At 47.2% G+C, this 25,870-nt stretch overlaps 1 protein-coding gene across 2 annotated transcripts in view; it reads right to left on the bottom strand.

Moving 5' to 3' along the window:
- Positions 1-336: 336 nt before the first annotated feature.
- LOC118236090 (protein C-ets-1-like) overlaps positions 337-25,870 on the bottom strand; it is a 33,516-nt gene continuing 7,982 nt past the window's right edge. Inside the window, exons 2-8 of one of the 2 annotated variants that reach the window (XM_035434146.1) lie at positions 16,977-17,096; positions 14,842-15,042; positions 13,792-13,866; positions 13,307-13,552; positions 10,802-11,077; positions 5,707-5,825; positions 337-4,166 (exon numbers count right to left, since the gene is read on the bottom strand). In XM_035434146.1, the coding sequence (XP_035290037.1) occupies positions 3,951-4,166; positions 5,707-5,825; positions 10,802-11,077; positions 13,307-13,552; positions 13,792-13,866; positions 14,842-15,042; positions 16,977-17,096 (1,253 nt within the window). In that variant the 3' untranslated portion in view covers positions 337-3,950. Of the gene's footprint in view, positions 4,167-5,706; positions 5,826-10,801; positions 11,078-13,306; positions 13,553-13,791; positions 13,870-14,841; positions 15,043-16,976; positions 17,097-25,870 lie in introns of both variants that reach the window. The other variant, XM_035434145.1, reaches the window with a different exon arrangement.

Genomic DNA, 25,870 nt, shown 5'->3' on the forward strand with positions numbered 1-25,870 from the left:
TTAATTTCGCCGCTGTTTCTGATTAAATGCACATTAAACGGATCACGTAGGCCCCAGAAGCAACACGTATCTGCCAAGACACATGTACAGGTGCTGTGTGGGCTTACCAGAATTGGGGGGGAGGGGGCTTACCAAACACCATCACAGAGCCCACACACCCTCCACCCAGCTTTTACAAGAATAATGTCAGATTTTTTTTTTTTCTTTCTTTATTTAAAATGCTTGTGCGGAAGGGGGGTTTAGTGTAGTGTGGTTGTGTGGGGGGAAAAAAAGACATATTAACTATCAGGCAAATCCAAGAAGAAAAGAAAAAAAAAAACACATGCACACATTTTCTGTTCACATAGATTTATTTAATAACATAACATAATTTGAAGTAAAAATAATAAAATTACAATTTATAAAACTTTGCAATAAAAATCAATGATGGGCCCGCATCAGCCTTTCTTACTATTTTTTTTTCCTTTTTAAATCTTCAGACAGGCTTAATATTCGTAATATTTGTATAAAAATGGACACCGATACATTTAATATGCTACGCAACTCTTATTTGTCAACAAGTCACAAGCTGTCTGCTTTTCATATTTCAACCTGTATAAAACATAAATTATCTGAAAAATATTCAACAGCTGTAAAACAAATACATAAAATGATCTCAATAACATAAAAATACAGACACTATAAAAAATACAAAAAAAAAAAAAAGCAACAAGGATATTTTTAAAAATGTCCCTTGTCGAATACTCTGTGGTAGGCATTTGTGTGGTTCGCGATGCACGATCCATGATCCACGCAGTAAAACTGCTCATGTTCTTGCTAAAAAACAGCCTGAAGCACTACAGGAAACGGTATCGCTGGTCTGGTTTTATGAACGTTGTTACACAAGGGAGCAAATTCAGCAGGGCTTCCCCATTGCAGCAGCCCTCCAGAAGAATGAAGCATCTTTAATTCTGATCTGCTCAACAACTTCAAAAGCACGCCGTACTGAATGGTTTAGCATCAACTTTAAACCTTGTATTCGCACAAGGGCGTCTTATCTGTAGGTAAATGAGCTTTTTTGAAGATTCTTTGGAGCAACGCAACCAGGTAAGCTCCACAAGACTGACTTTATATCAAAGAGAAAGTGTCAGCTTGATGGACAGGACTACCCAAAGTTGTGGATGAGCAGACTCATACAGACCAGGTGCGGAGCAAACCTCAGCCCTGGGCTGTACACAAAAACCGAGAGTCAATCTGGAGGAAATACTGTCCTGACAGAAATTACACTACTGGCAAATCCAACCACGATAAGGAATAAAAACAACACCGAGCAAGGACAACTTAAGGCAAAGCAGTTTTTGGTCCCCATTTAGAAAAATTCACAGGCCTTTGGTTTTGATTGATACTTTGGCTGACCGAGGTCTCTTCACAAATTCTTTGTAAAACACGTACAAAACAAACAACAGTAACTGTGACGATCTGACGGGTAACACTGAGCCATTGTAAACAATCACATTTGGATTTAAGGTTATAGAACTTTGGCTTTTCATGCAGGACGTCTGTATGGAAATCTTCCCTCTGAAAAGAGGCTGGACATGGGAGACTTCCTTATAACAGACCGTGCCATGCCAGAAATCTTAACAATGGCAATAGACACAGTTTTGTCCAGAAAACTATTTCATAGCACTGATTGTAAAAAACGTCAGTATCCACTCCATATTCATAAGCATATAGAATTCATTGTCGCAATACACTTTTTTAAAAAGCACTTTGGTAAAGAAAAAAAAAAAGAAAAAAACCCTTCCTCTCATTTCTGGTTAGGATTGTATCACATCAAATCTTTAGTAACTTTTTTGTCATTATTGTGGTACTTGAATAGCCACAGAAAGCACAAAAGCACAGTTGGAAACAAAATTCCCTTCAAGAAAAATTTTACCCTATCTCTGTTGAATTCACTCAAGAAAAATGCTACTTTTCAATAGCTGGTGCACTCGAAGTCATCTCCCCTCAATCAGCTGTTGATAAAGCAAAGAACAGAGGCCACATCTTGATTCAGTTTATCACTCTCCTTCTCTAGTCTTACATAAATATCTATTGACCTCCGCAGCCTCATACACCCCCATTCCTACATCCCCCCCCCCCACTCCCACAACAGCACACTGCTACCTCACAAGTCAATTCTTTCTTTCCAGGAAAAGAAAAACTTTACAAAAGCTGTTGTCCTTATTCACAAAGCTCTCTGGTTGAACACAGTGTAAGCACACAAGGTCACTCAGCTTTCCAAGGCCCTTCCTCTGCTACAATAAAATGGCGGTACAGTACATTCAATCTGCTCGAGCGGAGCGTCCCGCTGCATCAGCATCTCCAGGATATGGCTCAATTAAATCAGCGCTACGTTCGACACCGTTTCCCTTCTCTTTTCATCCTGGAAACATCTACAGAGGCTTGCCTTAAGCGTATGAAAGAAGCGGCAAAGTCTTGGTACGCTAACCGTAGCCTTTGACGCTAGCTTCTCTGACACACTTTTAAAATGGAGCCCTTCATTTTTAAAGCTCCAGATGGTTGGTTTTAAGGCACAAATGTGTGGCTGCGGATGCTCGAAGCTCTTTTAACCCCAGTCGCCAAAAAGCTGACAATGTGTAACTGGTTAAGGACACCCTGTTTTTGAATTCTTTTTTTTTTTCTTCCTTTTTTGAAGAATGTGTGCTTAAAGGTGATAGATACAGCTGAAAAGCAACTGCCACTTTCAGTTTTGAAAACCAGACTCTCAGTATGACTGCTTTCACTAGGGCTCGTTTAACGCTTATGAAAATGAGTGAAACGGCCCGTTATCTCTAATGGCTTAGAATCAGTTATTTAAATTTGTCTAAGTTTCCCCCTGAAACCTCAAACACTAACTCAGTTGCCTCCTGGACAAGAAGTCCTGATTTTAATTCTGATTATTTCCTTCATTCTTCAGTGTAAACTTGCGAGACAAAAGATGCTCTTTAAACTGCATGACTATACCTTGGTATAAAAGAGAGAATCCAGATTTGTTAAGGTTTTAAGGTTCATGGCGTCTACATGCCAGCAATGTTATTTGGATAAGCTTAAAATATCATATTACGTAAAGTTGTGAGTGCTAAGCACACTGGGTACTTTTTTGCTTTTCCAATTTGCTCGAAAAAAACACTATTACATACGTTCTTCAGATTGTAAAATCGCAGCTACAAGCCATCTTATGCCATTATATCATCATCATTACTATTATCATGTTCTGAGACGCGCCACTTGTGTCCTAGTCCTGTGGACGATGCTTTCGTGCACCCCCGTGTATATCCTACAATTATTCCACAGAAACAAACAATGTAAGAACCGATGAAACATGGAATTTGTTCAGTCATAAGACAGGAGTTCAGATGATAATACTGGCATATAATATATCAAACATTAAAAAAAAAAAATTTTTGGTCCCAACTGAAAACTGTGACCCCGCTTCTGTTGAAGGAGCATTGCGTCCAGGGTCTAAAAAAAAAAAAAAAAACCCTCCCAAACTTCTAGCCTGCCGCCATGTTTGCTTTCTTGTCCTACGTGGAAAAAAAGGCCTGCCGTTTCGATCTCTCTGGATTTACCTCGCGCTACCTACGTGTGTCACGTGTGTAACTGCAGTTCAGAACTACGCCTGTGCATGCATGTCATGCATTTGGTCCCGGATGCAAAGACGGCAAAAACCAGTGCACCTTTTCATGCTCAAATTCTTTTCTTTTTTTTGTTTTTTTGGTGAATTCCCTTTGAGATGAGCGCCAACGGAAAGATGAAAACTGAAAAACGAACGTCAAAGAAAAAAGAAGGAGACGCCCCTCTTCCGGTCCTGTCAAGCCGTCCACAGTTGACTGACATCCGTCCATCCGTCCATCCGTCAAGCCCAGGCCAAAACCGTGCTCGTTTTGGGTTCCCCCCTTCCCCCCACCCCCTTCGCCCCGCACACGCGCTCACTCGTCGGCGTCGGGCTTCACGTCCAGCATGGCGTGGAGCTCCTCGGGCGCGTATCCCAGCAGGCTCTTCAGGTCGCAGACGAAGCGGTAGACGTAGCGCTTGCCCGAGGTCTTGTGGATGATGTTCTTGTCGTAGTAGTAGCGCAGGCCGCGGCTCAGCTTCTCGTAGTTCATCTTGGGCTTGTTTTTCCTCTTGCCCCACCTGCGGGCCACCTGTAGGGGACACGTCCTCGCCGGTTAGATTGTACCACACCGCATGGGAGTGGGGGGGGGTCGGGTGGGGTGGGGGGATATGCACCACACACCGTTCACGGTCAAAAACAAAAAATAAAAAAACCTCCCAAAATTCTAGCCTGCTATCATGTCTGCTATATTGTGCCATGTGGAAAAAAAAGGCCTGTCATTTCGATCCCTCTGGATTTACCTTGCGCTACCTACGTGCATCACACCTATTTGTGATGACCAAAAACGGCCATCTTAACAAGCGTTTCGGTTTTGTAATGAGAATTAAAATCTTTTTTTTTTTCACTCAAGTCGACAACGGTAGCGTGTTTTTAGCTAACGTTTGCTTGACAGGGGAAATTCTCTTACCCCATTGGCAAATCTTGAAAAGATGAGTCAAACTGTCTCACCTCATTGGCCATATGCTTGTCTCATTTAGCAAACAAGTAATCAAAATAAGATTTTAAGTCTAAATACAAGACTAAAATATTTGCTGAAATTGACCTGTTTTTTTGGGGGGCGGGGGTTTGTAGTGGACCTCTCTCATGGCCTGCCTGCACCTGCTCCACATCGCCCCCCCTTCCAGAACGGTGAGGCCCTGCACTTTCCACTGTAGCCAGGGCCGCCATCTTTATCAGCACAACCCCCAACCAACACAATGTCTTATTAACACTGAGGAGATATTATTGTGAATATATCCTCTTGTATTTCCTCTAACGTGCTTAACTAGTTAATGGTCGATCCTATCTTTTCACATTTGTGGTTTCTGAGTATTTACCACCGACCTCTTACTGTTGCTCTTCACCCCGATTTATGCACTTGTCTTCTCACTGGATAAGAGCGTCTGCCAAATGCCAGTAATGTAACGTAATGTACTGCAAGATGCTCAGCTCATATTTATTAAACATTCATGAACAGAAGTTGCTCCAACTGTGAAATGGTAAAGCAGCTATGAACTCTGGCAATCTGCTAAAAGTTGTGCTCCCTGGAATGAACATCAAACTAAACCCATTGCAATCCATTATATTACAACTGCTTTTAGCAGACGCTCTTTATCCATTGCCATTTACAAAAGGTATTTCATTGCATTCTGCCTACAAACGTTTTAGGCAACGAGTAGAAACGATACCAAGCCATCAGTATCACTGATAATAGTTGTCAAAACATAACATAAACACGCTTTACTTAGACCTTTAGCACTTGCAAAAGCTTTTAGCACACGCAAAACCAATAACACAACCAACGATTGGGTCAGAACAAACACCATGACCAATCACTGGCCACATTATTGGTTTTGCATGTGCTAAAAGGTTTTGATTAAAAGTCTTCCTAAATCAGGTCCTAGGTGTCACAGTTAGGAGCTAGAGGGAGATTGAGGATGCAGGGCTTAAAGCAGAAAATTAGACTGAAGGCATTGTGTTAGCACTGGCAGGTCTGGTAAATCCATTTTAAACGCTCAGAGCTCGGTGGCCGTCGAGCCAAGGCGCAGTCCGACGCGGACGGGGCGGCTCGCGACCTCGCGACCTCTCACCTCGTCGGGGTCGGACAGCTTGAACTCCCAGCCGTCCCCCGTCCAGCTGATGAAGGCCTGGCAGGACTTGTCCGTCAGCAGCTCCAGGAGGAACTGCCAGAGCTGGATGGGCCCACTGCCTGCAGGGGGGGAACACAGACGGCACATCAGAGACGCACGGCCGCCACTGACCCCATGGACCTCCGAGCTACGCTCCCTCCACCTCACATCAGACATCACACTGCCCGCCTGTGCACTCATACTGGACCACCCTCTCACCCCCACCGGTCTCCAGAACACCATCTTTGGACAGAAGCTTTCTACACACCGCTGTCTGTATGTGGAACAGCCTTCCAGAGCATGTCATTGGACACATCACAGAGACTGGTCTTCAGGTGACCTGAGGTTTAATCGCCTTGTTATTTAAAATGCATAGCTTTTTTACACAAGAAGTCATCTTGACTAATGCAGAATACACAAATTTTGTTTATTCATTGAAAAGTAGCGGGTGCCCCTGGACTGGAGCATTCAGCATGGAATAAAAATGGCCGTCTTACACCAGTGAATCTGTGGGAGAAACATCCGAGGTTCGGTCCGCTGACTTGTCTCCCTCTCCGTCCCCTTTTATTCAGTCTCCCATTATAGCTGCCCACCGACATGTTTCCCACATGAGGCTGTTTTATATCACACAGGCCTGAGAAAATATGTTACCGCCTATAACGACACGCCATTTCGATGAAAACGAACTCAACGTTCGTTTTACTTATCTCTTTTTTTGGCTGGACCGCAACAGCACGAATGTCTGTGACTGACTGAGTGAGTGACTGAGTGAGTGATGAAGTTACACCATTGGTCGGCCGAGTTATGAAGTCACACCATTGGTCGGCCGGATCACGTGTGTTAGGTCCAGCCATATACTAGGTTTTAACCTGGTCTTTTTTTTGCTGAAGACTAGCGTGCAATCTGAGCAGCCGAATTAGACGCCGTTCATTTTGTTGGTATAGTTTTTTTCACTCTCTCTCTCTCTCTCTACCTCTCTCTCGCCCGCTGAACTCCCACACCTCTGTCTGCTCTTTTCACTGAGCTATTATCAGGTATGGTTACACTTTTATCTTGTGGTCTGATCAGAGCACAAACCACGAGGATTTTGAACATGCCATCCGTGTCTCATCTCACAAAAACAACAGATAAAAATACAAGTTCTCTCTTACACCATAATACCTCAGAATAAGTCCTCTTTTTTTACAGCTCCTGAAAAATCACCCTCCGCAGTTTAACAAAATACAACATGAAAAGCAGATGATGGTTTGGATCTCTCTCTCTATTAAGACTTTTTTTTTTTCCAAACCATAGCATCCCCCTAAGAGGTCTTACAGAAGAATATCCTTAGAGGATCAAAACTTGGAAGAGGCTCCAGAAAGGTTAAACCTCATTCATTTTGGACAGAAAGTTCTAGGCTCTCTGAAGACGTTCTTGTTCTTTGGTGGAGACATTCTTGTTCTTTGGTGGAGATGTTCTAGTTCTTTGGTGGAGATGTTCTAGTTCTTTGGTGGAGACATTCTAGTTCTATGATAGAGACATTCTAGTTCTATGGTGGAGACATTCTAGTTCTATGGTGGAGACATTCTAGTTCTATGGTGGAGACGTTCTAGTTCTATGGTGGAGACGTTCTAGTTCTTTGGTGGAGACATTCTAGTTCTATGGTGGAGACATTCTAGTTCTATGGTGGAGACGTTCTAGTTCTATGGTGGAGACGTTCTAGTTCTTTGGTGGAGACATTCTAGTTCTATGGTGGAGACGTTCTTGTTCTTTGGCGACAAGCAGATGGCCTTTAAAAAAAAAAAAAAACTGTCACTGGCATCTGAAGCCGAAGCAGCTTTGTGAAAGCGATCGCTTCTCGGAGGGAGTCGTCGGTTACGCTCAGAGCCGCGAAAAACAAGAAACCCTCAAAGCCCAGCCGCCGTTTTTCTCGCGTCCGCTTTTCTTTTTTTTCTTTTCTCTCTCTTTTTTTTTTTTTTTTTTAAATTTACCCTTCTGCAGTTCGGTCGTTTCATCTTCCACAAAAGAACTCTCGGTTGCGTCTGTTTGTGGTGCAGAGGCAGGAAAACGAGGCTCACGCTTTCATAAACTGTTTTTTTTTTCTTCTTTTAAATTCGATATATTTCTAGTATTTGTCCTTGCTTTGAAAGAAAAAAAAGCTACAACGGATTTCAGTCGAAAGCTGTACTCACATTCTTGACCCGACATTGGCTCGTAATAAGTTATTACAGTAAATAATAAGAATTATTTGTTACATTACAGGCATTTATCCAGAGCGACATATAACAAGTGCATTAGTTCAAGGTGCAGAGGTGCAAAAGAAACACACTAGAGTGAAGTAAAGATCGTAGTGCCAGAAGTGACCACATAGATCAGGACTCCAACCCTGTAGAGTAACCTGTTCAGCAAACAAACAACAATCCTGCCAAGTACAAACTAGCACTGAAATCACATTTGCCTAATCAGAATCAGACCAAAACAATCCTGCCAAATAAAAACTAACGTGATCGTATTAGCCTAACTAGGTACATTAAGCTAAACTATAGGCTAGGGAGGGGTGGGGAGAGGTGTAGCCTGAAGAGATGAGTCTTTAGTCTGCATTTGAAGGTAGTCAGATTTGTGCAACCTAAAAAGCCTAACTATCAGATCAACTTCGCACTTTCACGGTTTTCTCCCCCCTCTCTGTTCCCCGTCTGAAAACACGAATTTCTGATAGACGTGCTTGTAAAATTCATGAGAAATGACATGACTTTTCTACGATCTCATAAAGTCTCGTTTCAGTGACACGAAGGGAAACTGTGACTTTTTATTTCATCGCATTGCGACTGATTAAAATTAGAGCGTGTGCAGTACTAACCAATGACTGACAATAACAATAACAGCTCCAGTATGTAAGTGATAAGGCACATGTAAATTCAGTTACTGTTCATAAAGATTTAGAAATGTATTAAGTGGTATAAATGAAATGCAAACGCACACAAGTGTGTACCATGTCATGCTAACACAATTAAGTGGGCCCTATACTGTACATCATAAATACAGCTTCCATTTTGAGCCATACTCCAGTCCAATCTGCCTTAAGTCTCTGAATATGCATATTAAAATGCTCTCAAGTTACACAATTACACTCAACATATCTTTACCTCAAAGGACGTCGAAATAGGAACTGATAAATAATAATAATTCACTCAAAAGAACCTGTTCAAATCCAAGATGAGGGACAAACCAGTGAATTTAAAAATGTGCGTTTTGCAGTGCAAAGGCTTATATTTCTATGTTTATTGCATAATTATTTCTTATTTAGATTAATTAAAATGTTTTAGAAAGCAGAGTGTAAAGAAAAAACTAGGATTGAAACACTGATTTATTTGAATGTAAAGTTAAATATTCAGTACCCCCCGCCTCCTGTTCCCTCCGCCCAAATTGTATTGCATTAGTTATGTAACTCCCAAGCGTCTGAAAGGCTGATCATGTCATTTTCTTATTGGTTGGTCTGTGGCTATCTTATCCACGGTCCCCCATGAATCTAGAATGGAAAGTCTGATCTGGCCTCTCCACCGCCATGTCAGTCTTTGTGCTGAACACAGTGGAAGTACCTCCAGGCAAACTCTCTGGCCAATCATCAACTCGACTGGCTGACTCATTATCCAATGAAAGGACAGAGGGTCGATCATTCGCTGAGCTAGTGGCGTATTGCTCTTTCACTTAATGATTTCGATTCCAGTCAACCTATTCTACAGCCCGGCCATGCAGTAACTGCCATCTAGAAAAAGTCTGATCCCTATCTGAAAACGAATCTGGAGTAAATGTTTTTACTTTGACGGGTACATTACTTTTCCCCTTTATATCTAGGCTCTCATCTTCAGCCCATTTGCTGCACATGCAGAGAGATGTTTAAAACAGACAGCATAAGGCTTTTGCTCATTTTGTTCTTGGTTTAAATCCAATTAGGTTGTTTCTGCGATGTAGGTTAAGAGGTCTCAGATCGATAGATAAATTTACCACTGTGTGCGCGTGAGCGTGCGTGCGTGTGTGTGTGTGTGTGTGTGTGCGCAGTGAGAGTGAGTGTGTCCAAAAGCACAGGCAGGTATCAGTCTGCTGCTCCAGAGTTGCTAAGACAACCAGCAAAATAGGTCAATAAGTGGAGCAGATGATGAAGCTCAGATAAAAACAGGTCCGATGGAGTCCGCATTGTGTCCTTTTAGTGCTGCATGCCCAAATGTCAGTCAGTAAGAGACGGAAGGGTAAGAGGACAATATAAGTAAGTAAGAGTGCTTTCAATACAGTGCTATTGGTACATTTGCAATTTATCTGCACAGACTGGAACAATGACTACATACTTTGTGATATGGGCAAAAAAATTAAGAAGGTAAACAGAAATTGCCGTTGGTTGCATGTCTATATACTTGATTTCCACTTAATGTGCTATTAATACAGTGACCTCAGGATGTCTCCTTGTGGTTTTTGTGGTTGATATCTTTTTAAATGACACAAAATTCAGAAACAGGACACTTGACATAGCAGCATGCAAGCAAACTGCAGTCCTCAGAGGGGGCAAGGCATCATGGGATACATTATATAAAGCACTAAAGAAAAAGAAGTAAACCACAGATTTGTTAGACTAACCAGATACTCAAGCCCCTGCACCCTTCCATCCTCTCCTTCTGAACCACAGGAGATTCTGGTGCTATATTACAGTGCAGAGAATCTTTTGCCACAGCACATTGTCATTGTTCAGGTCCTTAATGGAATTTTAGGAGATGCATTAAATTTAAATGTTTCGGCTTCAAACCCAAAGGTCGAGATCTTCAAATGTTAATAATACAGGGCAGCTCTGAATCTGCAACGTTTCATTTTTAATAAAATACCGATTCAGACCCAATTTGCCAATTTTTTTTGCCGATCAACTGCTTTAATTGATCAGTTAAGCATTGAGTAACAAGAGAAGTCAACACGCTCTGTGGCTCTCCACATCCAGGTCTGAGGACCTCTGGGCCCATAGAATCCGCGGTTTGACCGAGATAAAGCCCCATCGAAGCGGGCCCGGTGGGGTGGGGGGGGGATTTGGGGGGGTTACCTGTGTAGCCGGCGAGCGCGGCGGCGGGGATGACGGGCTTGTCCTTGTTGAGGTCGGCCCTCTCCCTCACGTAGTCCTTGAAGGTGCCCTTGGGCTTGTGGCCGGCGTTGAGGGCGGCGGGGTAGTCCTCCGAGTCGAAGCTCTCGTAGGAGGGCACGCGCTGCAGGCCGCCGCCGCCGCCGCCGTACGAGGACTGGCTGCCCCACGACTGCGTCAGCCGCTCGCAGCTCTCGTAGCTCTCCGTGCTCTCGAACGAGTCCTGGCCCCCCAGCTTCCCTGCGCGGGGGGGGGGGGGTCAGGTGGGGGGGAGGGGGGAGGGAGAGATGGAGAGGGGGAGAGGGAGGGAAAGGGATATTAGAGAGGGAAGCCATGTGCCACAGCAGTTCTGATACCACGACTCCCCTGTTTCAGAACGAGTGACAGCATGTTCAGACAGCATATTTGGAAGTAGCTTCGAGCTTCGACTCTGTGTGGGTCATATTCATCTGTGGATTCTGACTGTGTAATGGTCATATTCAAAGATACATTTTTACATTGTTTGATGTCTACGCAACTGTGAATTCTGGCCTTGCAAGATTTATATTCACCTCTGCATTCTCTATAGAGGTCAGTTACAACTGTAATTTTTACTTCATGAGGTTCATATCTAAACTATAAATTCTGACTTTGCACGGGTCATATTCAGTTCTACATTCTGAGTCAGTAAGGGTCATATTTAACACATTCTGACCTTTTTTCTGACACTGCTTTTCCTATCATATCTTTAGAGGTCGGGCGTGATTGGCTGGAATGCGTGACTGGCAGGAATGGGAGTCACTGGGATGGACTCTCCCTTTTCGGCAGTTTCAGATAACAATTAAAGATGCCAATTTTGAAGCACGATCGGCTAACCCAAACCGCCAGTCCATACCGTGCCACCAAGGAGTCTGTAGACTGGGTACTAGCTTTGCAAATGCCAAGCCAGATCAGAAGCTCAAACCATTTTTGACAGGCAGCGTGTTTTGTATGGCCGACACAGACAGCCTTCATTTTCCCCCCCAGGCCGAGACAAGGGTGTACAAATCGCAGGAAAATCCGCGCTCACTTCCTGTCCTGTCAGATTTCTTTAGCGTTACTGGAAGCGAGAAACCGTAGCTCTTCAGAGGACCTCAACAAACGCCACCTCGCCAAGGAACGAAAGACGATACAGCGAGACCGCCGTTGCCAAAACTTCAAAATAAAAGCCACGCAAAAGGTACTGTGACCGCGCTACAAATCCTTTCCCACGCCGGAGAAAACCGCTCCGTTCGGCCAAATCCCGGATTTATGATACGGGAGAAAATAGTAATAATATCTCTCTTTCTTTATTTTTACTGAAAATAAAGTAAGTGGAGGATCTGGGAGGGATTCAGCCTGGCTCTAGATTCAAGCCATTTAATAGATCGTCCTAATTGTTTTTGAGTGCTTTTCAAAGCTGCAGAAGAAGAAGACGAAAGAAGGCACAAGAAGAAGAAAAAAGAAAACAAATGTAGAGATGGTTTAACTACTTATTTTTTTTCTTTCCCTCGTTCTCTCTTTCTTTTCCCTTCTCTCTTTATGCTGACTTTCTCCTGGAACTCGTCGCGCCTGATTATTATCTTCAAAAAAAGTGACACGTCGGGCGGGAGCGCGAAGCAAAGTTTCAGAAACCCTAAAGGTTACCCTCCTCGCACCTACTCTTTTACATAAAGCGGGAGGTTGTCACGGCGACGCAAACAACCGCCCTCTCTCTCTCTCTCCCTCGTCCCGAGCCCGTCCGCCGAGGCGCGCCCGCCAGAAGCGCGGCCGAGGCAAACGAGGCCCTCCTCCGCCATTTTGTGTCTCTCCGGGCGTCCTGACAGCTCGGGACGCCGAGCCGAGGAGGGCCCGCGCTAGATCACGCTAGTCCGGCCGAGAGGAACGCACAGCCGTCGCCGTTAGCCGCCATGATCAGAGGTTAGCGAGCGCTAAGCATCGCTCTCGAAAAGGGGGCTCCTTTATCTCACAGACCTACGGCAGGCGGTTAAAAACTGCCGGCGCTTCACAGCGAGAGCGACAAGCTTGCGGCCAATCAAACGGCACCGGGCTCATCGATCAGGCCGCACCGGGCGCTTTGATTCTCAAACGGCGCGTTCTTTAGCGCTACCTTCGAGCTCCACGGTCTACGAAGCGAAACCGAACGACGCAGTTTCAGGCTTGGCGGGCTGACCGCGACCGAACGGAATATTCATTTAGCGTCTGCTACTCTCGTCGCGCACGCACGCAAATTAAACAGACCTGGGAATCTTCCTTTTAGCACTGGGGTGCAACGCACGGGCTGTTTTTCAGTGATGTTAAACACAGTCTTCACTGTGCAAGCATGTCTGTGGTTACAAAACCAAAGTATCAAGCTATTGTTTTCCTTTGCTATATATACACACATTTAATAATAAAATAAATATACTTTTTTAACCATTGAGTGTTGCACATTTATTCAGTTGACACATCATTATTATTTTTTTTATTTACCTCGGCTGATGCGGCCCACACACATGTTGTCGGGGGAGATGACTTCCTGTTTGATGGAGAAGTAGTCGCCGGGCAGGGCGGTGGGCGGGGCTTCCCGCAGGACGGCGTTGGGGTACACGTTCTCGTACTTCAGCGTCAGCAGGTCCTCCGAGCTGATTGGGTGCAGGGTCTGGTAGGACTCCGTGACGAAGCCCGGCTCGGAGTATTCCGAGGGGGGAACGCACTGAGCATGCTCGATGCCATAGGCTAGAGAGAGAGAGAGGGATATAGAGAGAGAGAAAGAAAAGGGATGTCAATTGTTCATCAAGTAACCTATGACTGGGCTCAACAGTCAACTGACTGTACATCAACAAGTTTAATAATAAGTTAAAAATATTAACCATGAGGACAAAGGTGGATTTTTGAAAACTTTCATATGTTTCATAATTGTGCTAAAAAAATAATTTTACTTCTACATAGGGGAGATGTAGTAGGGTTGCACTTACTGACAAAGTAATCTGAGGTATAATGAGATTCCTGAAAGGTGGAGGTCAGGCCGTTGACTGGGAAATGCTTTGAATCTTCTTGAAGAAAGATAAGCAAATGTTAGGAAATCAGCAGGTCTTCATCAAAGCTCAAACATTTTTCTTCTTACATAATCACGAAAAAAAGACTTTCGGGGAATGTATTAGACTAGCTCCACTCATTCTGGAGAGCACCTGTGTGTTCGGTTAGGCATGTTGCTGGCATGTGCAAATACCACATCGTCAAGCACATCAACTGAAACGTAAACTTCATAGCAAACTCACAAAACTATTTCACATATTCAACATAGCGCCTTTCATGCAATTTTGCAGCCCACCGTGCAAATGGGGATAAACATTAAAATAACCACAAAATATAAAAATGCAGCAATAAAATTAAAAAGCAGATACTAAAATTGGGAAATAAAATTTGAAATAAATATGAAATCAAAGTCATTATAAAGCAATTACTCAAAAATGTGTGTTTTAGGTGAGTGTTCCTCTATGATCTGTTGGGAAGGGTACGCTAGGTGGGTGTTCCTCTATGCTATGTTGGGATGGGTATGCTAGCTGGGTGTTCCTCTATGATCTGCTTGGGAAGGGTACGCTACGTGGGTGTTCCTCTACGATCTTTTGGGAAGGGTATGCTAGGTGGGTGTTCCTCTACGATCTGTTGGGAAGGGTACGCTAGGTGGGTGTTCCTCTGTAATCTGTTGGGAAGGGTACGCTAGGTGGGTGTTCCTCTGTAATCTGTTGGGAAGGGTACGCTAGGTGGGTGTTCCTCTACGATCTGTTGGGAAGGGTACACAAGGTGGGTGTTCCTCTACGATCTGTTGGGAAGGGTACACTAGGTGGGTGTTCCTCTACGATCTGTTGGGAAGGGTACACTAGGTGGGTGTTCCTCTACGATCTGTTGGGAAGGGTACACTAGGTGGGTGTTCCTCTATGATCTGCTTGGGAAGGGTACGCTAGGTGTGCGTTCCTCTACGATCTGTTGGGAAGGGTACGACGTCGTTTAGGTCCGACCCGTACCTTTTTGGAGCATCTCTAGATGCTCCCACAGGATGTCCCCGACAAAGTCGGGCGCCAGGTCCAGGAAGCGCTCCTTCCCCAGGGCGCAGAGGCCGGCGCCGTTCACGCAGAACTTTCGGAAGTCCACGTTCTTCAGGCTGAACTCGTTCACCGTCCACATCAGCCACTCCGCCACGTGGTTCTCCGTCCACTGCCGGGGATCTGGGGGAAAAAAAACGGTCATCGGTCACGTTTTCGGTAAGAATGACCCCCCTCCGCCGGTCACACGGTCATCATACAGCGCGACCCTCACGTTCCTTACACGATGTTTTCGAAATATCAATGTGAATCGCAGCTCGTTTCTGTGAACAGAAAGCGTAAAGGTTTTGACAAGCTGACATCATGCGACCGTATCTAGGACGGCAGCGTAGTATAATGGGTAAGGTACTGGTCTCGCAACCTAAAGGTCAGAGGTTCGATTCCCGGGCAGGACACTCGAGCAAGGCGCTTAGCCTGCATTGCTTCAGTATGTATCCAGCCGTATAAATGGACGCAATTTAAATGCTGTGTGAAAATGTTGTGTAAGTCGCAATGCCCGCAATGTAATGTTTTCCAAATATGAATCACTGCTCATTTCTGTGAATAGAACGCGTGAAAATTTTGACTAGCTGCCATCATGAGACCGTGTCCAAACCAAAAAGATAAAAAATGTGCACACAGAAATGACCAGTAAAACACATTCTTCGTGGGTCACATGCTCACAAGTGCGATCTTTGTGTCTTGAGCACGACGCATTTAAATACGAATACAGACAGCAGTTTGTTTTTCGCGAACAGAGTGCGTAACGGATTTTTACAATCCGGCGCTGATGATGCAGTGTCCCCGTTCAAAAAACCAAAAAGGCGCTCGTAGAGAACGACCGTCCCGACCCGCATTCCTCGCAGCTCACAGACTCATGTGGCGAGCACGCTTCAGACGTATGAAAATGAATCACCGTTCATTTCGAGAGCAGACCGCATAATTATTCCGGCACGCTCGCGTTAAGAAGGAGGCCCGTATCTTTGCCCCGAAAAGTACAAACGGCGTTCAGAACAGAACGGTCGCCTCGCTCTTTCGCCCGCGCACGGCGTTTCGGAGCAGACCCCCTGACTACACGCCGTTCGGTACCGCAGACAGTGAACAGACGCTGTGGTTTACGGCGGGTCCTGATAAGGCGCTAAGTAATGCGGACGGGCGAACAGGCCTCACGGTCTCTCTTGTCGAGCCTCGTCCAGGCCGACCCAGGCTCCCCCGGAGAAGAAATATCTCACAAACAGCTGGGAGCGATAGCGGAGTTTTTTTATGGCATCCTTCAATGGATGAATCATCGTCTGCAGAGGCTGCAAGTCTCCCACAAGTCTGTCAACTTTGTTTTTTTTCACCCATCACTTGACGCATGCAAGAGCTCTTAATCATTTTCAATATTTGAATATTTTCGACATCAGGAACCCACGTAGCATTAAAGAAAAATATGCCTCATCCACCTACGTAAATAACCAATGCAAAACATTCACACAACATCTAGAAAATTATATTTACTCTTGTACTGGACTCCTCGTTTCCCTGTATCTCACGTCTTTCTCACACATTCTGAATTCTGGGCTGTTTTATTCCACTAAAAATCGAAAATTCAAAAAACAGAGACCGTTTAAAAGAGAACCGAGAGACCGGGAAGTTCCCTGTGTTTCGATTTTTCGCTTTTTCACGGACAACATGCCCAAAGGCTCGCCCGGACCTAACCAGCTGGCTGCACATACTAGCACCTAAACAGCGCCTTTCTGTGTTGAAAGAAGGTTTAGTGCAGGGATCAGGGCCAGTTCAGGCCCTGGAAGGCCAGTGTGTATATGCAGGTTTTTGTATCCACCAGTTAGCCTGGCTAAACGAGCTACTTGGCTGCATACACCGACACTGCTCGTTGCTCGTAGCTCGTAGGTTAGATCAGAGCAAAATGTTTCATTTAGGCACACAAGAGCAAGTCTTCGGCTGCCATTCATGCGCTTACCAGGAAACGTCGCTAAACTGTCGGATGGGAAAAAATGCTAGGGCTAATTGAGTAACTAAGGCCACTCGTTGCCTAGATACGGCCCTGGTCGCCCGCCTCTGTTTTGGCGCTTTACCTTTGGGTATTCCAAGCCGCTGCTGCTCCTTGGTGAACCCGCTGAAGGTGGCCTTCAGGGCCTGTGACATCATCTCTTTACTCCCGGGCGTGAGCAGCGGAACGTCCCCGCATTCCAGATCTGTCAATCAAGAGAAAGAAGGCAGTCAGCGAGCAGGCAAACCAGTTAACGCAAGCGGAACCTAGTCTGGCTTCGTAAGGTAGGGCTCCGGGGTTCTGCAAGGGCATTCTGGGAAATAATGGCACAGTCAAACGGAGCGACACATTCACAACATTCAGATGAGGCCAGGGCTGCTGATGTCGGGCAGGTCTGAATTAAGCTCATCACTGCTTTTCTACCACACCAAAGGCCCGTCTGGTCAGAATCACGATTGCTTAGTGGTCATGTTCTGTTAATACTATTTATGTTAAATGCCCATCACTCATTGTCACATAATTGAGCCTCCTTGAGTTCTCCCCTCCGTGTAAGAACACAAGTTTCCCTTGTCCTCCACCAGCCTGCTTGTTTGACAGACAAGGCCCATACATATCACCGCTGACTGCCCTGTCAGAATCAGGGCTGTTTGACCCCTGACCTCCGACCCCTGGCAGCCCGCCCCAACCGCCAGACCTGACCCAAAAAACACACCATGTGTGCGGAACGGGACCCCCCGCCACCTCCGCCGTTCACACAACGTTACCAAGAGCGCCCCAGTGCTCGCTGATGACATTCGGGCCTTCTGCGAAGCCTGCCTCCCTGTCGGCACAGACAGGAGGGATACTGTGGCCGTTGCACCGCAGGGTCAAAGGTCAAGGGTCAAAGGGGCAGGGGCCGAGCCGGTGATGTCAGGCTGGCGGGAGCTGGCGGACACACTGGCCAGTGTTCTACCGCCACGGCCGCCGGGCAGGCAGCGGGAGACAGAGGACCCCTTTGAGGGCTCAGACAGTGCCTGATGATTTGCAAATGCTTAATTAGATTCACCAGCGGAGACTGAGATGGGCCACTGGGGTAAGAGGGTGAATCAGGCAAAAATAAACCCGCTGTGTGTGTGTGTGTGTGTGTGTGTCTGTGTGTGAGTGTGTGTGTGTGTGTGTGAGTGTGCGTGTGTGGTGTGTGTGTGTGTGTGTGTGTGTGTGTAGAGACAGACAGAGAGACATTATGTTGTAAGCATTATGCATGTATAATGTTGAGCTTAGTTTAATGCATTTATATTAGTCAAGAGGTTGCAGAGCTAATATATATATTTTTAAATGTATCATTACTGTTGGTCTGTACATCATTTGCTTTGGCAAACCAGTGCATGTCATGCCAATAAAGCACCCTGAAGCTGAATAATTGAATTAAGAGAGAGAGAGAGAGAGAGAGAGAGAGAGACAGAGAGACAGCCAACTGTTCATCCTGTAGCCTACGCTATGACTGGGCTCAACAATCAGCAGACCAGATATACAGAGACACAACAGAGACAGCACGACTCCAGATTGTATAACTCCGGGATTCTCCGCGCAGAGTCAGAGCGCCGTTTCGTGTGACAGTGCGGATCAGGATTGGAAGGGGGATAATCTTTCACCTGCTCAGCTGCTAACGGCGCTGGAGAGGGTTATTAAAGGCTTTGTGTACCTGGAGCTACGCCAGAGCCAAAAGCCCAGGAGATGTTTGCCGATTAGCGATACAAAGCAGGGGAAGCTAGCGGGGGAGCTGGCGGGGATCAGCGATCCCACAGGGCAGACGGGTTCTATTTTTTCCGCCTATTTTCCTTACTATGTCTCTCGGACGCCCAGATGTTCTGACGCCTCAGAGATACGTATCTGTCAGCAAGGGGTGGGGGGGGTGGGGGGGTGTGCTTGGGGTCATGAGGTTCACGCGAGTTTCCGTCGCTCCACAAAAGACCCGCCCCGTCGGGGACGCACGTAACGGCCGTGTCCGCTCCCCCCCCCCCCCCCCCCCCCTTGACGTTCTTCCTGACAAAGCCCCACAGCGACCGAGGTGAAGTCCGGTTCGCCGACTCGAAGCGCTGCGCGTGACCGAGGCGTGTCGCGTCATGGCTACCCCGCGGCTCCTCGGCGGCGGGCACGTAGGGGCGCTCGGCCGCGCGTTTCGGGCCGTTCTTAGGCCCCGCCCCGCGTTCCTTCGGACCGCGTGACTGCACATCGGCGCACGTCGCGCCGCGGCTTCCTGCCAAACTCGTCAAAATAAAACAAGAGGCGTACGTTTCACGTTTGCTACGCAGGCCCTTTTTTTTTTCCTGGCGTCCCTCGACTGAAGACGTTCAAACGGAGAAGACACCGCCTCCTTCCTGTTTCACGATCCTGCAGCCGGACTACTGTTGACATAACACAATTAGGCCTGTTGTTTAGTAAAATACCTGCTGGATTAACTGGATGAAACAAACATAATTGGGATTGAGAAGCTAGCGTCCATCACCCAGCACAGAAATGACTCTCATCATTGTGATTTCAAGAGGTGTGAAGCAGTCACAGGCAGGGTGGTGGGTGTGGGCGGCGGCTCATCGGGTACGGTCTGCCTGCACTTTCCACACCCCCCCCCCCCTCCCCAGTTTCACCTCTACACAGCCTCTCTCAAAACGCACCTCTGTAATCTCACTTTGCGGTTACAAGGGGGAGGCTTCACACAACGGTCAAATGGCCTCTTTTTTTTTTTTTTTTCTTTTTTTTCTTTTTTTTAATTTAAAAAAGAGGCCATTTGAAGCCTCCCCCTCGTAACCATTATTTTTTTTAAAAAAGAAACAGCCTGTTGGTACTTGACACACTTATTTATTTAAACATATCTAAAAACTTTGGTGACTGGGACTAAAAGATTGGGCCAAAACCCGACAATTCACTCCGATGCCCACGTTTGCAAACTGAATCACCGGCAATAGAATTTGAGCATTTCGCTCACGTGATTTACGATGAACGTCTGAAGTCTCTTGATAGCAAAACTAAGAGCTGAGCGCAGTGAAACTGGCTGGCCTCTAAAGGTCATTTAACAGTTTCTAGTCCCACACGGTTAGCCTAGCGGTTCTGCAGTGCTCCGTCTACACCAGCGCCTCAAACAGACACAGGCTCAACGGTTACGAGACTGAAAATGGAAGCAACGACCGTTTGGAATAAATGCTGCGAGCTAGAAATTTTGCAGGCATCTCATTTTCTACGCGCCGAGAGTTTGAGTCGTTCGCGGCGTGCCACTGACGGGAGACGAAAACAACATTCCGGAAAATTCCGTAAGAAAGCCACAGTGAGATGCAAGAAACGTTCTATTAATGGCTGCAGCCAGCTGGGCTTAAAGTCAGCAGGGATGTGTGTGGGGGGTGAGGACGGGGGGGGGGGGGAGGGTGGGGTGGGGGGGTTGAGCACATCTTCCCTCGCCGCAGAACCGGACAGTCGGGAGAGAGATCAGAGATGGCGGGGTTTCCGCCCCCGCGATTACCCTGGAGACGGGGGTGGGGGGGGGGGGGGGTTGGGGGGGGTCACAGGGGCCCCCGGACGCCTCTTTGTACCCAGCGCTCTCTCAGTCAAACGCAGCTGCACACGCACAGCCTCCGGATAATGGCCTGGCTCATTAGCTAATGATTATAGGCTAGACTCCTCACATACTGCCCCCCCACCCCCCCCCTCCTCCCTGCCCCCACTCTAATGAGCCTGCATTCATCAGCCGGGATAAATTAATTACCTACAACATGTCGGCTCGGGGGGGGGGGTGCAAACTAACTTTTTTTTTGCTGATGAAGGCAATATGCTCAAATATGCTTCTATCTGAACTAAACAAATTAATAAATAAATGCTGAGCATGGATCTTTTATGAATGTTGCATAATATTGGTCCTCATTGTACGCAACAATGAATGGGAATTGAGGAGAATAACAGTACGGTTTGGACTAACTGAATTGAGTGTGCATGCGTGTGTGTGCGTGTGTGTGTGCATATATGTGCACAAGAGTGTGCGTGCACATGCGTCTGTGTGTGTTACAAATTGTGTACAGTTCAATTTGGGCCACACATACACATATACTGCAATACATACACACATATATGAATAGAGGCCTGTGTGTGTGTGGCTTGGATTCGATGGCCTGAACGGGGGGGTAGGACACTAGGACACAGTGGGGGGGTTGGGGGGGGGGGGGCGGCAGGAAGGGCACACATGAACCCAATTAGCCGCGACTCCACCGCACGCGGGGGCGGGCGTGAAATCGGGATTCCGCGACCCCGCTGTGAGGCTGACACCGGAGGGGGGGGTAGGGGCGCGTGGGCCAACGGGAGGGGCGTCCGCCGAAACCGCGAGGGCTCCTCAACCGGCTGGCTTTCGGGAACGGGAACAATGGCTCGCCTCTGTCCGCTCCTGCCGGGCCCGCTCCTGACCTCACGCTCTCCGCACCATGCGACCCCGCCCGGGAGCGCGGCCACTTCACTCTCAGGCAGGAGCGAAAAAGGAAACCTGCTGAGTACAGCTATACTGTACATAGCAGCGGGTGTGACTGTGTGTGTGTGTGTGTGTGTGTGTGTGTGAGAGACAGTACATGGGTGTGCATGCAAGTGTGTGTGCACATGCACGTTGGTGTCTATGTATGTGTCTACCTGTCTGTTTGGTGTTTTTGTGTATGTGAGCATGTGTGTATGCACAAGTGTCTGTGTGTGTGTGTGTGTGTGTTTATGTGCGCTAGACAAAAAGCATCATTCAGAATAGGAAAACGTCAGTTCTGATTTATCTATCCCCTTGTCAGTTTCTTGGGCTGTTCAATGCGCTTCTCTATTCAAACTCGCAAATCTTTCGACTCCCTGTGCGAACGACGGCTCGCGGTGCGACCCAGTTTCTGAAGCCGAGCGTAGGCGTGAGCGTGAGTGTGAGCCCGCGGGCTCGGCGCCGAGAGCTCCCCGCACGGCCCGCGTCTACTGCCCCGAAAAACCCCTCTTCGCTTACCCAAATTTTCACGAAAGCATTTCCCCGCAGAGCCGGAGTGTGAACTCCTCAGAATTCGGCGGTGACGCCGATTCCGGGGGCTAACGCTAACAGCGGGGACCGCCGACTGCAGGTCTCAAGGCCGGGGAATACGAGGAGCAAGTCCCGAAGCAGTTCCAGGGGAATCCCTGGCAGGGGGGAAATCCATCCCTTCTGCTTCTGACTGGAACTGGATTCCCAATGTTGAGAAACAGGGCAGCTTGCCATCTATAAACCCGACAAATCATTTGCATTCGATTTCGCAATTTTAGTACCAGAATGAGGGAAAAAAAAAAAAAAAGCTTTCAGTTATAATGTTAGATTCCATACAAAAACAGAAACTAGACTATCTGGCATCGAGTTCAGACAAACATTACAAATACCCATTCGCTGGATAAACACGACTGCTTTAAGACTGTCCATGTGTTAGCGTAAATCATACATGTTTTTATTGTGTTTCCATTCGCCGTTGTTTGAAATGTTAAATGTTGTTTTGTTAATGACTCTGCCGCTGCCCTGGCAGTCTCTCCCTTACAAATGAGATTAATTAGACCCCGGAGACCACGGGGTTGCATAAAATAAAATAAAACGTCGGATAAAATAAAATAAAATAAAAACCCCTCCAGACCGAAGGACGTCGGCCCCGAGCTCCTCCGGGGGGGGGGGGGTCCAGTGGAATTTTCCGGGCCGAGGCGGTCCCGCCCCGGAGTGCCGTTCTGTTCCTACGGCCCCCCTCCCCGCTCCCTCTCCTCAGTGCCCCGTGGTCGGGAGCACCCCCCCCCCCCCCCGGCTGCACCATTTAAGAACTGCCGGCTTGAAAAGGGCGTCGCGTTGGGGGGGGGGGGGGGGTGAGCGCAGGGGGCTTCCATCTTAAAACGGTTTCTGCTGACCTATGACCTCCACCCCCCCACCCCCAGCTATCGCCCCTAACCCAGTCCTGTTTCCCTGCACAGACGCTGTACCTCACAATCTGTAGAGTTTGGCACAACTGAGGCCTTCTTATCAGAGACGTCCTAAATGAAACAAATTCAGGAAAAACTTTTTGCTGTATTACCACCCACCACCAGCCAACAGTCTCTGTATTTGTGACGGACGAAAAAAAGGCTGACAGAAAATCCCCATAGGCCATTTTGCAGTAACTACCGAGCAGTGGTCATTCCAAAAAGGATCACATCGCAAAATACAATACAAAGTATAAGGAAAATAAATTTCATGAATAACAAAATGTACCACACACACACACACGTACATATTGTTTTTATATTGTCTTGATGCACATGATTTAACATGACTAAATTGTTTATATACATGTCATACAATTTCACATTACAATAAAACAGTCTATGGTTTCATTGTGTGCACAATTTTCATGCACATTTTGAGAAGTATGCTTAAATACTAGGCTACATGTTTTATTTACATTCACATCCATGTCCTTCCTTTGTTCTCCCTACCACAGCTCCTGAAGGGGCAGTCTCCCGCTCTCATGCTAACGTGCTAACAGCACCCTTCGCCAGCAGCTTGTGGGATTTCCCTGCTTTCTCAGAACAGAACCGAAAATGGAAACTGGCACGCCCCTCTCCTGCGGTGATGTCACGTAACAAATCAGGCCAACCCCATTACACAGTCGGCGGGTCCAGTCACGGAACCGGGCTCAAGTCCCCCTAACTCACACCCCCCTCAGAGCCAAGACACGCACAACATTAGCCGTCCGCGAGGTCAAGGGGAACTACTGAACGATGACCTGCTGCTAGACAACTGGGACGCGACATACAACTACAGCTATTACTCACTGACAGAGGTGTTCAACTTCACTGGTAGGCCTCGGGGAACAACGCCAGGTAAGCACATGTTCAACACTACGATGTCTACGAGCACACCAAGTCCCTGGAGATAAGTCACAATTTCCACTGTGACACAACTCAGATGAGCAAGACACCTGAAGGGGGGGGGGAGGTACGCCCAGCCACCAAAACTGGGGCATACAGGATCTAGGTCTAGCATGCTAGTCTAGCTAGTTCTCTTATCATGGCTCCCAACAGGTGCTTTAAATGGGACGGTGTTCCTAACCGCTAGCCGCTAACTCACCAGAGCGCACAGCTGCAGCGATGCACCCCCACAGAGATGCAGCGGGGGCCCCAGAAACACGCTCATCACTCAGGCTGAAGAAGGCACAGGGCCTTGTTTGGACACTAAAGCAAACACTCAGGCAGACAGACAAGAGCTCTGCTTACGCTCTGTTACCCTCTCCAGGTCGCCTCCTAGAGCTTTATAAGAGGGACCCCTCTCGTTCATTCCAAACCTTAGCATTCCTTCATGCCTTCTACAAACAGCGAAATGAAGAAAAAAAAACCACAATGGCCCACGCAGACAAAACCCAGAGCATGAGCTACAATCGTTACACCGCAAAAAACATTTCTTCTTTTACATTTTTTTTTGTTTCACAAGATACCATTTTAAAGGCCACGATCCTGCGATTGTAATTAAACAAATCGATTGCCTCACAGCTTGTTTGAAAACAACTGCAGACCTTAAACAGATCGGCCCTCGGACCGCCGCGCTTTCGTTCTCATGTCGAACGCCAGGCATTCCGCCGGTAATTTGCCGTCGCGAATTTAAGGCGCGCAGCTTTTTGTTTTCTTTTCGCCGGCGCAAAGCGGCTGAAATACGACCTCACGGAGCAAATTACCCAGGGCCACCTATCTTAAAAACTTTTTTTTTTAAGAAGCACACAGCCGTTAAAATACAGCGAGAGACCAGAACGGAAGTAGAAAAGGATGAATGACTCTCAAAGCCGAGTGCGGAGAAGGGTCGGAGTCACACACGGGCGTTTGAATGGAGATATTTTCTTTCTTTTTTTCTTGTTTTTTTTTTTCTCAATGGAAAATCACGGGAGTTCGGCGCTCCGTTTCTGGGCCTGACTCACGCTCCTGTCACCCCGCGTTACGTGAGGCAAGTAACGACGTCGAGCATGAGTCCGTAGCCCGAGACCACGCCCACCCCCCTGCCCCCCCCCCCCGAACAGTTTAGTCAAAAGATTACAGCCGGGCGAGTCACCCTGCCGAGAACGCTCGCTAGCATAGCCTGCCCTGGCTGAGACACAGTGGAATTGCGCGCGGTGTCATCTCCCTGGAAACAGATGTTGCATAAGGTCGCGTTTGCTGTAAAAGCTTCTCCATAACTGCCAATCTTACAACGACCTCTGACACAAATATACATTCCTTCGTGCTCGGTGAACTCTGCTCACGTTCAAACTTATCCCGCTTTTTTCTGTCTATATTTTGTGTACACCAGTTCACATAAATATCACATTTCAAACAGCCATTAAAGTGGTTTTTCTAGACGTTGGGACTGTAGTGTAGTTGACCGATGTCCACGGTGGACTTGAGCGAAGTTGAACCGTAGCATTCCTTACTGCAGGCTGTTGGATCTCCTCCAGGTAGAAGAGGTAGCAGTGGCTGTAATAGGCCACTTCTTAACTGCCTAAACAACAAGCATGTGTGCAGCCATCAAAGGAAAGAGGGATGCGCGTCCCTTTAAAGGGTTCCCCCGAAAGCGTAACCCCCCCCCCCCCCCACCCCACCCCCCCCAAAACTGAGCCTGCTGACAGCCTGCAGGTTCGCGCCCAGAGCCGGGCCAATCCCACAATGCACCGAGGCACTGCGAGCGCGACCCATAAATCCACAGGACCGACCGGCGGAGTCTGCGGGTCCTGTTAGGGGGGAGCTAATGGCCTCGTTACAAAACCCACTTCAGAAGCTGATTAAAAAAACATGCTCTGCTCCATCAGCACAAAAAAACAGACAAACGCACAGACAGGCAGACAGACATGCACGCGCACACGTACGCATGCACGCACAAACATGCACATACGCAAACACACACACCCACCCACACGTGCATGCATGCGCACACACACACACACACACACACACACACACAACAAATCTTGGCGATACAACAGAAGAACAAGTCAAGGT

Source organism: Anguilla anguilla, chromosome 9, assembly GCF_013347855.1.
Source record: "Anguilla anguilla isolate fAngAng1 chromosome 9, fAngAng1.pri, whole genome shotgun sequence".
Classification (NCBI taxonomy): Eukaryota; Metazoa; Chordata; class Actinopteri; order Anguilliformes; family Anguillidae; genus Anguilla; species Anguilla anguilla.